Source organism: Miscanthus floridulus, chromosome 1, assembly GCF_019320115.1.
Source record: "Miscanthus floridulus cultivar M001 chromosome 1, ASM1932011v1, whole genome shotgun sequence".
Lineage (NCBI taxonomy): Eukaryota > Viridiplantae > Streptophyta > Magnoliopsida > Poales > Poaceae > Miscanthus > Miscanthus floridulus.
Window position 1 is genome coordinate 182,266,249 of NC_089580.1, and position 12,765 is coordinate 182,279,013.

Below are 12,765 nucleotides of genomic sequence, written 5' to 3' on the forward strand. Positions count from 1 at the left end.
ATCTGTGGCGCCGAGACGTGTTACCTCGGCGTCATAAGTCATGACGCCGATCCCTAGGGTTCCAAAGATGAGTTTAAGTCTATCAGGAGATCCAAACGTAAATTTTGTTAAAAAAAGAGCCAAATTGTAAAAAATTGAGCCGATGCTATCAAAGATGAGTTTAAAGTCTGGCAGGTGACCAAAATGTAATTTTTTTTTAAAAAAAAGCGCAAATTATAAAAAATTAGGCAGCATCGGCTGATGGCTGGAGAAGTGAATACCAATAGGACCGCCGCCGGCTGGTGCACGCGTCGCCATCACGATGTCGACATGATTTTCACTCCTCATCCGGTGGCTGCGTTCCATACAAAGTGAGCGCAGTTTTCTTCACTCCTTTGCTATCCAGATGACCAGATCCTTTTAGATGATGGTGTATCGGATACGTAGGACCAGGGATAGCCTCCGAGCAGCCTTTTCGTTTGGCTGTGTTTGTTCGTTACTCGTAAAGAAGTATTGTTAGCTGATTTGGTGTAAGAAAAAATACTATTCTAGTTAAAAATTTACGATCCTTTACGGAAAATAATCCCAGTCGAAAGATTGTCGCATTTGTACGACCAATCCAAACTGAGCAGCCTTCTTCTATTGTACTGTATGTGGTGCAGCCTACATGGAGCATGCACGAGTAGGATCGCGGTTCCCAAAGCAGAAAAACAAAGCAACAACGTCCGCTTCCTCTGACTTCCTTTTCGACGATGGAACCAAACATAAAGAATTATGGGCACGACAAGAGTCCGTTCCTGTCACGCCTGCCATATGTGGCGTGTCCAAACAAACTCTATCAGCAGCCGACGGCGACGGCGATTGGGGTCAAGATTGTCTCCTCTCATCGTAATTTGAGTGCTCCTGTACTATACAACAAGAGTGCGTTCCAGTCACGCCTGGCGTACGTGGCTTGTGTCAAAACAAGTCGCGTTGCGTTGCACATGGTTTGCTTGGCTTACGCTGCTAGCCATGCGCCATGGACCTGCACCCTGTTTGGATGGGGCTGAAATAATCGTATACGATCGTGGATTATTACTGCTGACTGATTTGATGTGAGAGAAAAATACTATTTTAACTGAAAATTTACGATCGTTTACGATCAAGCGAGCATGCTGCTAGCTAGTGGGGAGTATATGCTGTTGTGTTGTGCCGATCCGTTCACCGGAAAGGTATGAATAGATGACAAATTAACAAGTAATGGTGTCGTTGAAAGTGCTCGAGAACGATAACCTGCAGGGGACCGTGGTGGGTGACCAGTACACGGGACAGTATGATGAATTAACACGACTGTCAGTGATACTGCACATCCATTGCAGTTGTTAATTGTTATATGGGGGCACTATAATAAGACTTTTTTCCCCTGGCCATACCGAGCGGCACGTATCAGTACCGTACTCCAGCATAAATTACTTGGGTTCGACTTTATTGTCCCGTAGGTTGCAAAGCTGATATTAGTTCATTATTAGTTGTCTCCAACTGTAAAACATCATGTACTAGCACAGAAAAACTCAAGAAAGTAGTAGAATCCATGCCACCATGCATACGGCGACTGGACCAGATGTTACTGCGGCTGCCATCGCAGTCTTCCAGATTCGGGCGCCTGTAACTTGCATCGAACTGTGGAACAGTGGAAGCAGACCACTCGTTGGGGAGAACACAAAACAGTTTCAGGGTTTCCGGCTTTCACGGCAAACTACCAAAGTACCAATTATAGGCACGCGCGTACTAGTAGATCAGAACAGAGCCCAGCGGATCATTTGAATCAGAGGAGAGCGGGTCAAAGTACTCCACCGAAGCCAGGACACGAGGCGGTCCCCTGGTGCCACGCCGCCGACACGGTGAGGCCGGTGGCGGGAGCGCTTGCCTTGCGGGCGGGGCACGTTCTTTTGGCGACTCCACGGCCGCTGGTCGCCGGGCCCCAGAGGGAACGCCTCGTCACGTGTATCTGCCACGTCGTCCGTTTTGAACTGCCCCGGAGGCCATCCTGCCATGATGCCCGATCGGAAGTCCTTGCGCAGTCTAGCGCGATGATGGAACGGATTTGTATAGCCTACCATACCAACCACGATGCAGCATTATTCAATCTTCAACCCTGCACTACTGGCTGTTCTTCCTTGTTCGGATCGGATGACGTCTCAACGTTGAGCATGCGCTCGTGTTGTCGGTCATCTCCATCTGCTTGTCAATCTGTCAGGCCATTGGCACAACGTGGTTTTCTTCTGCATACTTCCGTATACTAAAAATTTACGCTCTATCCCATCGAATATTTGAACATATGTATGTAGTATTAAATATAGACTAAAAAATAACTAATTATCTAATTATACCATGATTTGACAGCGCGGTGCTACAGTAATGCATGTGCTAATGACGGATTAATTAGACTTAATAAATTTGTCCCGCGGTTTATTGATGGATTCTGTAATTTGTTTTTTTATTAGTATCCGAACACCCCATACGACACCCTATGTAATATCCTAAAACTTTACATCTGAAACTAAACGAGGTTCATGGTAGGATTGCTTCGCCGTATCTGATCGAGACTATGCCCCGTTCGGCTTGTTGAAACTTGGCTGAAAGTGACTAAAAAAAACGTTGTTCTGACTAAAATGTTGTGAGAGAAAAATACTGTTCCGACTAAAATAAAAAATTAAACAAACCAGATATAAGTAAGTCGAACGGGCCGTCGACTCGATCAAGTTTTAGGATTGCTCGGCACTTTGGCAGTTTGGCGATACCTTCTGCTGTTTGGGTGGAAACGATCGAGTCATCTCCCTCCCTGGGGCGCGCGGGATAAACGAATCCCTCTCGGCTGCACAAGGCTACGAACTAGCGCAAGATACGTGTGTGCGTGCGTGTCGCGGTAGTATGCAATAATCCAGGCGATGGAGCCGCGGCTAGGTGCGCTGGTGCAGCACAGGTGCCGCCTTTATACGGGTGACAACCGACCCAAGACTTGGGCACTTGGCACTGCTCGTAGTTCTGTGCTATGCCGAAAGTTGCTGAAGGCTGCACGGCTGCACCACATCTTGAAGGGGCGGAAGACGAGAAAAAGAGGGATCTCGGTTTCTCCTTGTTTTGCATTTTTCTTTTTTCCTTTTTCTTTTGCAAGGAAAATGTTATCTGACCCCACGATTCGTGGTCGTTAACACGTTTCCTGCCAACAAGTCCCATGGCTCTTGAAACTGCTACCGTTTAGTTGCATCCCCCAAGGCCCCTACACTCACGATCACGATTGATAGTCATATTTTCTCAAACCAGTTCGAAACAAAATAGAAAAGTTTAAGGCCATTTGTTCGACGAAACACGCAATGTCCAGGTACTTCAGAGTTCAGACCATGCCAAATTAATTTGTGGGTTCTACTCACTTTGTAAAAGACATGCTCCATCCGTTCCAAAATTCTACGGTTTCAAGTTTGAAACAAGTCAAACTTCCTAAATTTGGTTAAGCTTATAGCAAAATTTGCTATGAGAAATGTATTTCATAACTAATATAATGATACCTATTTATACTAGAAATGTTAGTACATATAGTATTTGGTTAAATTCAAAGCTATTTGACTGCTCAGCAAGTGAGAATTATATATTTTTTTAGAATAGAGTGACTAGATTGCTAAAAGCATGAAAGAGTTATGCGGAGATAGATTGTGGAATTGCTTTAATATGGGTTAGAGATTGTTAAAATCTGCTAATATATTTGGATTCACTAATTTTGTGGTTAAAAGCCGCATAAGGCAGTTTGTTTATTAGATCAGCTAAAGCTTTTTTTTAAAAATTAAATCTAATAGGGTCTAAGGACATAGTTACATATTTAAGATGCAAAAAGCCATATGTCTATGACCAACCGGAAAAAAGTATATTGACGAAAGCGTCACCTATCGTTGAAAAATTAACACGGTTAAATTTTAGAATAAATTCAAGAAAATAGAATCACTTATGTTAAGTCGAGAATTTAAATTCGATAAACAAGCTCAGCTATATTCAGTTCCCCTGTATACTATTAATCTATTTCCCCACTTCAGATCAAATGCAAAAAGAATCTTTATAGATTTTGATTTTCAATTTGTTACAGCTGCTTTAAATCACCACGAGTATGAATCTATATTAATACAGTTTTGTATTAAACGACAGCTTTTCTATTCTAATCTATTTTCATATTTTCTTCATGGTGTACTCCGGTAGTATACAAAATGTCCATTATCGATGTAATGACAACTGACCTGACCAATCTGTCATCAACAAAATAAAAAACTATTCTGGTTTAAATAAAATTAAATAAAAAAGAAAGTGTAGTATAAATTGTTGCAGAAACTATCGGACCCATCAATCCTGATTCCAGGAGCAACTCCCCATCCTCACTTCCCCCACTCGCCAACGCGCGCATCTTCCCCATGGCGTCCCGCGACCTCGCCGAGAGCCTCCTCCCCGGCGGCGGGGGCGGAGCCTCCACCTCACACGACGAATACGAGGAGCGCGCGTACGACTCCGACGACAAGATCTCCATCGCCATCTCGGATTCCGACGGCGAAAACGACGGCGCGCCGGCGTCGCGCCCAACCTTCTCGTGGCGGAAGCTCTGGCGCTTCACGGGCCCGGGTTTCCTCATGTGCATCGCGTTCCTGGACCCGGGCAACCTGGAGGGGGACCTGCAGGCGGGCGCCGCCGCGGGGTACCAGCTGTTGTGGCTGCTCATGTGGGCGACGGTCATGGGCGCGCTGATGCAGCTGCTCTCCGCGCGGCTCGGCGTGGCCACGGGGAAGCACCTCGCAGAGCTCTGCCGCGAGGAGTACCCGACCTGGGCCACGCGCGCGCTCTGGGCCATGACGGAGCTGGCGCTCGTCGGCGCCGATATACAGGAGGTGATTGGCAGCGCGATTGCCATCAAGATCCTCTCGGGGGGCACCGTGCCGCTCTGGGGTGGCGTCGTCATCACCGCGTTCGATTGGTAAGTTGCTTTGCTCTCGTCGTCTGTGCTTACGGTTGTCTCTTTACTTTCGGTTTTGAACCCCCAAAGTCCAGTGGATTATTTTTCCTGTCCATAATCGTTGAACTGACCTGCTTTTTTTCTTCTTGTTTTCGGGGTTTTGATCAGTAAAATCTACGAGCAAGTTTGTCAATTTTGTTTACTGCTTGGGGGGATAGCAAATTCCTTCCCTGTACATGCTTTTCCTCTAGTTGATTGAATTGGATCTCTCTGTCTGCTCCTCACTGTTCTTCTCCTGAACTGAAAGTTATAAATTTCTGTTGCTGTGTTGATGAAGCGAGTAGAATTATTTCTTTATTGTGTTGGGCATCAACGGATGGCATCTCAGGAATGATGGCTGTTGGCACGATCAAGTGTTTTTGTCCGTTCTTTTTACCTTACTCCTTCAGGCATCGGATCTCTGTCTTGGATTCTTTTGGTCCGGTCTATTATTTAGGTAATATAAAGTTTCGCGTCCTTTGGTGTGGCGTGCTTGGAGACAATCGATTTTGAAAGGGATCACTCCTCTTGTTGGCTTTCTGGTGTTCCTTTGCTGCTTATGGGAGCATCGTTTTTGTTTCTCTGTTCAATTACCATGTTGATGATGGGCATGATGGCTACCGTGTGCTATTGGGATAGTATCTTTTACTCTACTGAATACAACTGTTTTGGGCGCAGAAAAAAAAGTACGAATGCATCCCTTGGATTAAAATTTGCAGTTCTCTGGTGATTACAATCTGCTCCCTGATCAGCTAAAACCTGTAGCACTTGTCCTGGTTTGGTGTAGCTTCTGGAGATGCTAATGTACTGCTCGCTGATCGAATTAGGTTGCGTCCTGACATTGTTGCTGTTTGCGTCCTCTGCTTGTTCTCTCATCTAGTAGAGCATGCTTCATCTGTGGTTTAGTCGATGGCAACATGATTGGGGCCTGCAGGCTGCATAGTATTTGCCAACGGTTGCTGCAATCACATCATTTTATGCCTGGTTTGGGTATTTATTTATGCTTATTGGTCGGTTTGATACTTCTTTTCTCTCTCCCGTTAGAGACTTGTACGGTTATTCATTAAACTATGGACATATCCTTGTCTACTGTCCGTACGCTACTACTTGCTGCCTATCTGCTACCCTGGTCAAAGCCTCCTACCTTCAGCATTATTGGTTGTTAAACAAGGTTAGGCGCTTTTAGAATATGAAATTAGTAACAATGAAAGTAACAGAAAAAATTAAATATAAGAGTTCTGCCAAATAAATTGTCTAGTGATGATGAAATGCTAATAGTTTGTCTTTGTCTGGTACTCTATGGTTATCTCTTTTTCTATTGATTGTCTATGACTATCTGATAGAACTGTTTAGCAGAACTGGTGCTTGTTTAGTTTCCAAAAACTTTCCCAAAAAGTGCTACAGTAGCCATCACATTGAATCTTGCGATACGTGCATGGAGCATTAAATGTACACGAAAAAAAAACTAATTGCACAGTTTGGTTGGAAATTGCGAGACGAACGTTTTGAGCCTAATTAGTCCATGATCGAACAATAATCGTCAAATAAAAACGAAAGTACTACAGTAACCAAATTCCCAAAATTCACAAACTAAACACAGCCCTGATACATTTGACTCATACGGTATTTCCCTGATGCCAGCTTCATCTTTCTCTTCCTGGAGAATTATGGCGTGAGGAAACTGGAGGCATTTTTCGCTGTATTGATTGCAACTATGGCTGTTTCATTTGCGGTTATGTTTGGTGAAACAAAGCCTAGTGGCAAGGAACTTCTGATCGGTAACTCTCACTATAACATGTCGGCAAAATCCTTTCCTTTATGTAGTATATCCTTGAGAATCTAAGGAGTTCGCTCATTTGATATCTTATACAGGTTTGGTGGTTCCAAAATTGAGCTCAAAGACAATTAAGCAAGCGGTTGGAATTGTGGGCTGCATCATCATGCCTCACAATGTTTTCTTGCATTCAGCACTAGTGCAGTCCAGGAAGATTGACACAAACAAGAAATCTCGTGTTGAAGAAGCAGTTTACTACTACAACATTGAGTCAATTCTTGCACTCATTGTGTCCTTCTTTATTAACATCTGTGTCACAACAGTTTTTGCCAAAGGATTTTATGGATCTAAACAGGCTGACAATATAGGTCTTGAGAATGCTGGGCAGTACTTACAGGAAAAATATGGAACTGCATTCTTTCCCATCCTCTATATCTGGGCTATTGGTTTGTTAGCATCTGGGCAGAGTAGCACAGTTACTGGCACATACGCAGGACAATTTGTTATGGGAGGTTTCCTTAATCTTCGATTGAAGAAGTGGCTACGAGCAATGATTACTCGAAGTTTTGCCATTATTCCAACTATGATTGTGGCTTTATTTTTCGATACTGAAGATCCTACTATGGATATTCTGAATGAAGCACTCAATGTTCTTCAATCCATACAGATTCCATTTGCTCTAATTCCTCTCATCACCCTCGTTTCAAAGGAGAAAATCATGGGGTCGTTCGTAATTGGTCCCATCACCAAAGTAAGTTTTTCTTTGAGTTTTGTTTATGGAAATTCATGTTCACAGAGAGTTAAATAATGATCAACTGACTGTTGCTACTTGAGACCATGGTACTGTTACTCCATTGCGTCATGGTGTGTCAACATCTGAGAGAACTAGAAGCTGGAGTCTTGAGTTTATTTTCTTTAGAGAAGAATCCTTAGTTTCAGTTGTCTGCTCCGCTTTAACTTACAGATATTACCAAATCGAGATGCCTTCACATGATTTTTTAGTGTTTCATACCATGGAACTTAGGCTACCTATTGAGTATTGACATATGACATGTCACTCGGCGTCCATATTGAGTATTGACATATGGTTTGCCTACCTATGAAACTATTGTAGATGTAGGTTGCTACTTTGCTATAATTTCTCTGGTGATATGAAGCTCCTTAGAACTAGTATAGTAACACTGCCCATCCAAGTTTGCTGTATTGAAGCGATTCTAGATGTTTTAGTTTGCTACTTTGCTATAATTTGTCTGGTGGTATGAAGCTCCTTTGAACTAGTCTAGTAACACTGCCCATCCAAGTTTGCTGTATTGACTCATTTTACGCTCTCCTCAGGTGATTAGCTGGATTGTTACGGTATTTCTGATGCTTATCAATGGGTATCTTATACTGTCTTTCTACATTACTGATGTCCGGGGTGCATTTCTTCGCTCAAGCTTGTGTGTTGTGTTGATTGTTTACCTTGCATTCATCGTCTATCTTATTGTGCAAAATACTTCGCTGTATTCTCGCCTTTGCTCATCAATGTCGAAGAGCTCATGAGCGTTTCAGCATCGTCATCTGCCGCCGTGATGGGGGAACAGTTTGGATTATACCGGAAGAAAACTGTCCATCCATGCAAAGCTTGTGCTGCTGCTTATTTATTGGCAACAGAGAAGCATATATATATATGCATATCCCTTGTATGCTTGTATTTATGGGATATTGGTAGTAGGGCTTTTCCTATAGGATGGGCTAATGCACCTCCAGTCACATACAGTAGCAGATCGATTTCTTATTTCTGAGGATTATGGTGATGTGGAAACACTATTGACAAAAAATGGCATTGCCAAATAACTCAGGTGCCACGATTTCCTCCTGGATCTGAGCAGACGAAATTTACCGAATGATCTGTAAAGTTTGATGTTGCAGTCCTGGATTCCAGGAGCCCAATGCATATTCCGCTGCAGCTTGAATGGAATATCGTGCAATATATGAACGAGCTGTACTTTGTGATCTACATTAAGGTGACAGCCCTGTTCCAAATTTAATATTAGACCATAAACTTATCTTCAAGATATAATACTGATACACATATTGCTTGCAAACATATCTTTCTTTTCTTTGTACCAAACAAGTCTTCAAAATAAGCATTTAACCTTTATTTCAAAACCTCCTTAGCTCTGATTTTCTCTGGCAAATGTAGCGAGAGCCAAAACATCAAAGACTAAATCATACATATACAAAAAAAAAAGGGTATGTATCACGCTTCAAGACTAAGTAAGGTTAAGGGTGATACTTTAGCTAAACTGCTACAAATGATTCCTAAGTTAATCTGCAATGGAGATAGGGTCAACTTCAGTTTATGTGTTGACGTTAGAACCACAAACAACTCTCGAGTAACTTGGATACTGAACCCACTTTGAGTAGGATTATAAAAAAAATGGCATAACGAATACTTTATAGATTATAAGAACTATATTCCGTAAATGGAAATGATATAAATTAAAAGATGGGACAACAAACAATCTAGATTGACTAGCCAGGGCCCCGCGCGGTGCCGCGGGCGATAATAGTGAGAAATATGTGCAGAGAATGTATTGTTCAATTTTTCGTACAAAATGAATTGGCCTGCTTTGATATGTAAAAGAATTACATTTTTTAGGACAGAAATGGTCTAACCTAGTATGGAAAAAACATTAGCTGTTTGGGAGTGTCTAGCATTGAAAAGGAAGAGAGCAAAAATAGGGAGAAAACAGAAGTAAGTTAACAAAAAAAAGCAGTACGTAGCATGAAGGAAGAGAGCATTAGGAAAAGGGGAAGAAAAGGGAAAAATCATTCGCCTGCAGAACTCGGGGTATTGTATCGAAAGGAAGATGGAGCATGGGTTGGTACAGTAGTCGAGTACTGCTTATTAAAGACTGCTAATGTTTGAAGGATACGTGCTGTTGTTAACGGGTAAGTGTTTTTTTGGAAATGGGTTTATATTGTTGCAAACGGATTAAAGAGCCCTAATGGTTAACGGTACGTACTGTTGTGTGACGGGCAACACTGTTTATGAACATGCAATACTGTTCATATCGGGGCGGGGCTGTTCACGGGGCTCGGTAGCTGTTTATTTCTGGGGCGATACTGTTCACAAAAACCGTCACTGTTCATATCGGCGGTTACTTGCTCTGGTACAGTGATATGTGAGGGAGGGGATAACTTTAGGATTATAGGGGAGATGCCTTCCAAACCTAGGGTGAACCATGTGATCATCTGGACAGCGGCGGGCCTAGCGGGTAGTCCAGATAGGCCCAAGACTACTCTAAAAATTGACCCAAAATACTACTACTACTTATCATTTTCAAGGCCTGGACCAAAGAAAGCCCAACACAGGCCTGCATTTCGTTCCTTCATCCATATATCTAGATATGAAACAATCTCAAATTGGTGATCAAAGAACTCTCGATTAATGATGATTATGGTTTCAAACTACATTAGTTAAGACCAAATTCAATTTCTAAAGGAAAAGTAATCAAATAATTGATAAATATTATTTTATGACAAAAAATCTGAAAATAGTTCAAATATGGACACATGAGTTATGACATTACTTTTTAACTAAAAATAAACAAAAAGAGAAAGGTAGGTTCATGTGAAATGATAAGACTGGAATTTAAATAGGTTTTTGCTAATAAACACGATGTCATCAGAGTATGCTTTGTCAAATAACAATCTATGCAAATGTACAACGACCTGCCTCAAGAGGATGTGTATCCGAAGAGGTGTCTTCCTCAATCGCGTGCCATTGGTAATTGAATTGTAGGCAAGCTCAATTTTCTCATTTGTGAAAAAAAAGTTATAATGATCTATTTTCCTTCATCAACACTTGATTCTCTCTCTCTCTCTCTCTCTCTCTCTCTCTCTCTCTCTCTCTCTCTCTCTCTCTCTCTCTCTACTTCTAACGAGATTCACTCCCTCTCTGCTCTATCTATAGTGAGATCAAGTTTCTTCTATGGGTTAGATTTCAGATATTTTAGTGTTAAGAGTTGGGATTATCGGTTTTTGAGTTTCGGATGGGGATTTACGTGAAAGAATGAAGGAGAAGAAAGGTTACCCTAGTGGTGGGTTAGAAAGTAGGCGGAGTAATGAGGCGACTAGAGAGGCATTAGTCAAGTGAGCACTATAAAGAGAGTCAAAATGGCAATACAATGACCACCCATTAAAAAACAAATTAGTAAGGTGATGGGGATTGAAGTGAGTGTGCCAAGTTGGCTTGTCGTTTGTGGAGGAGAGCATGACGGAGCATAATGAAGATGTGGAAGAACATAATAGAATGTATATCAGATCATGATCCAATGGTGAAAATAGGGTATTCTTTTTAGATAAAATAAGTCTAACCTACCGGTATTCTAAGAGAGAAAACATGTGGGTAGGTGTTGTGTGTTTTCTACACACAATCCTATATACAAAATTGGGCGACATAAATCGCATCGTTATTGTCGGAACCTGATGCGACAGCGCAAACACAAATCATTCCCTTGTGCGCACACGCACAATCTCTCATCCAAATTTGCACTTCCATTTCAAATGTGGGTGGACAAGCTCATGAATACACAAAAGCCTTGCCATTAGTTAGGGCCAGGGACGGATCCAGTGATGGGGCGGGCGGGGCTCTAGCCCCCCCTACCAGCCGCCGGACCGATGGAGCCTCCCCCCTAGATTTTTTTTGCCATGGATAGACCTTGAGGAGAGGCTCAAGCTGTCTAGAGTTTGAAGAAGGCCCCCTAACATTTATCTTGGATCCGTCCCTGGTTAGAGCTACCTCCCACCCCTTGTAGTTCCTCTGCTTGGCGGTGCTCTCCATTCCCACCTCCACGAAAATCGTGTCCACTTTCTGTTGTTGGTGCTCGTCGGATGGAGGTCCATTGTGCACTTTTCGGCTTTGCGGTTCATCTGCTTCACCTACATCGGTAGATCTTGGATTCTCTTGCCTTAGTCTTCGATCTTTCTTTTGCGCGTTCTGGTTGTGGTACATGTTTCCATTCATAGAGCTCTGCATGGATCCTCATTTTATATTATGAGCTACCCTAGTCAATGGTAAAAAAAATCTTGATAAGTCAAATTGATTGTGTTGATATCAAAATTTCATTGGTTTGGCATGAGAGTTGGAATAGATGCATGAGTGTTTAATACACACACATCTAAACGACATGCATACATAATAATAAAACCTAGATGTCATTATAACTACTTTATTTCTTGCACAATCTGGAACAAAATTGACCGCCGCCATGACCGGGTTTGAAGAAGGGATCTATGTTCTTGGAAGCAAAGAAAAAACTTCGCTATTTTGGACTTAGATTTTTGCTCTGTAGGGGCTATCCTTTGGCTGCCACTCGATCATAACCTAATTTCCTCCATATGAAATGACTAATAATCTTCATGGGCTGGCTTCCCCAATCAGAATCTCCCGCATTTCGGAGTAAAAAACCAGAATTATATTTATGTCTTCTTGCCTGGTCCTTTTTTAGTAAAAAAGTAGTTATCCCTCCTTCTCTCCTCTCACTCCATCATGAATATTGTAAGGTTTGAAAGAGCACATTGTAAATACACATGCTCCCACTTATTCCTCGTCTTGGAGGACTAGTCTCAAGGGATTTCTTTTCCCTTGGTGCGATCTCGTCTTTAGCCCCACTCATCTCTTGAAAGGGCAATGGCAACCATTAGATGTCATCAGGGTATGCCTCGTCGGATAACAATCTATTGATGTACAAGAATCTGCCTCATCAAGATATGTGTATCTGACGATGTGGTTTCCTCAGTCACACACCATTGGTAAGTGAATTCTTGGCCAAATTTTACTTTATTCGTTTGTGAGAAGTTTATAATGATGTATTTTGTATTCTTGATCAGTGAATTTTTCTTCTGCCGGCTTCATCAAGCTCTAGTTCAGAACCACCTCTTTGCTTTATCTTTACTCTCGGACCGAGTTTTTTACGTGGGTTGGAGTTGGGTTTTCAGGTTTTGGATTCTAGATGAT

General features: G+C 42.3%; 1 protein-coding gene across 1 annotated transcript; it reads left to right on the plus strand.

Moving 5' to 3' along the window:
* The first annotated feature begins 4,339 nt into the window (after positions 1-4,339).
* LOC136550453 (metal transporter Nramp2-like) lies at positions 4,340-8,616 on the plus strand. Its single transcript, XM_066542036.1, has 4 exons — positions 4,340-4,966; positions 6,626-6,762; positions 6,857-7,509; positions 8,094-8,616. The coding sequence occupies exons 1-4, from the start codon at positions 4,413-4,415 to the stop codon at positions 8,298-8,300; spliced, it is 1,551 nt and encodes a 516-aa protein (XP_066398133.1). The 5' UTR covers positions 4,340-4,412; the 3' UTR covers positions 8,301-8,616.
* Positions 8,617-12,765: the final 4,149 nt, after the last annotated feature.

Coding starts and splice junctions, on each gene's coding strand:
- LOC136550453 (XM_066542036.1), top strand. CDS start 4,413: ATGGCGTCCCGCGACCTCGCCGAGAGCCTCCTCCCCGGCGGCGGGGGC. Junction 6,763..6,856: donor TGGCAAGGAACTTCTGATCG/GTAACTCTCACT, acceptor TATCTTATACAG/GTTTGGTGGTTCCAAAATTG. Junction 7,510..8,093: donor TAATTGGTCCCATCACCAAA/GTAAGTTTTTCT, acceptor CGCTCTCCTCAG/GTGATTAGCTGGATTGTTAC.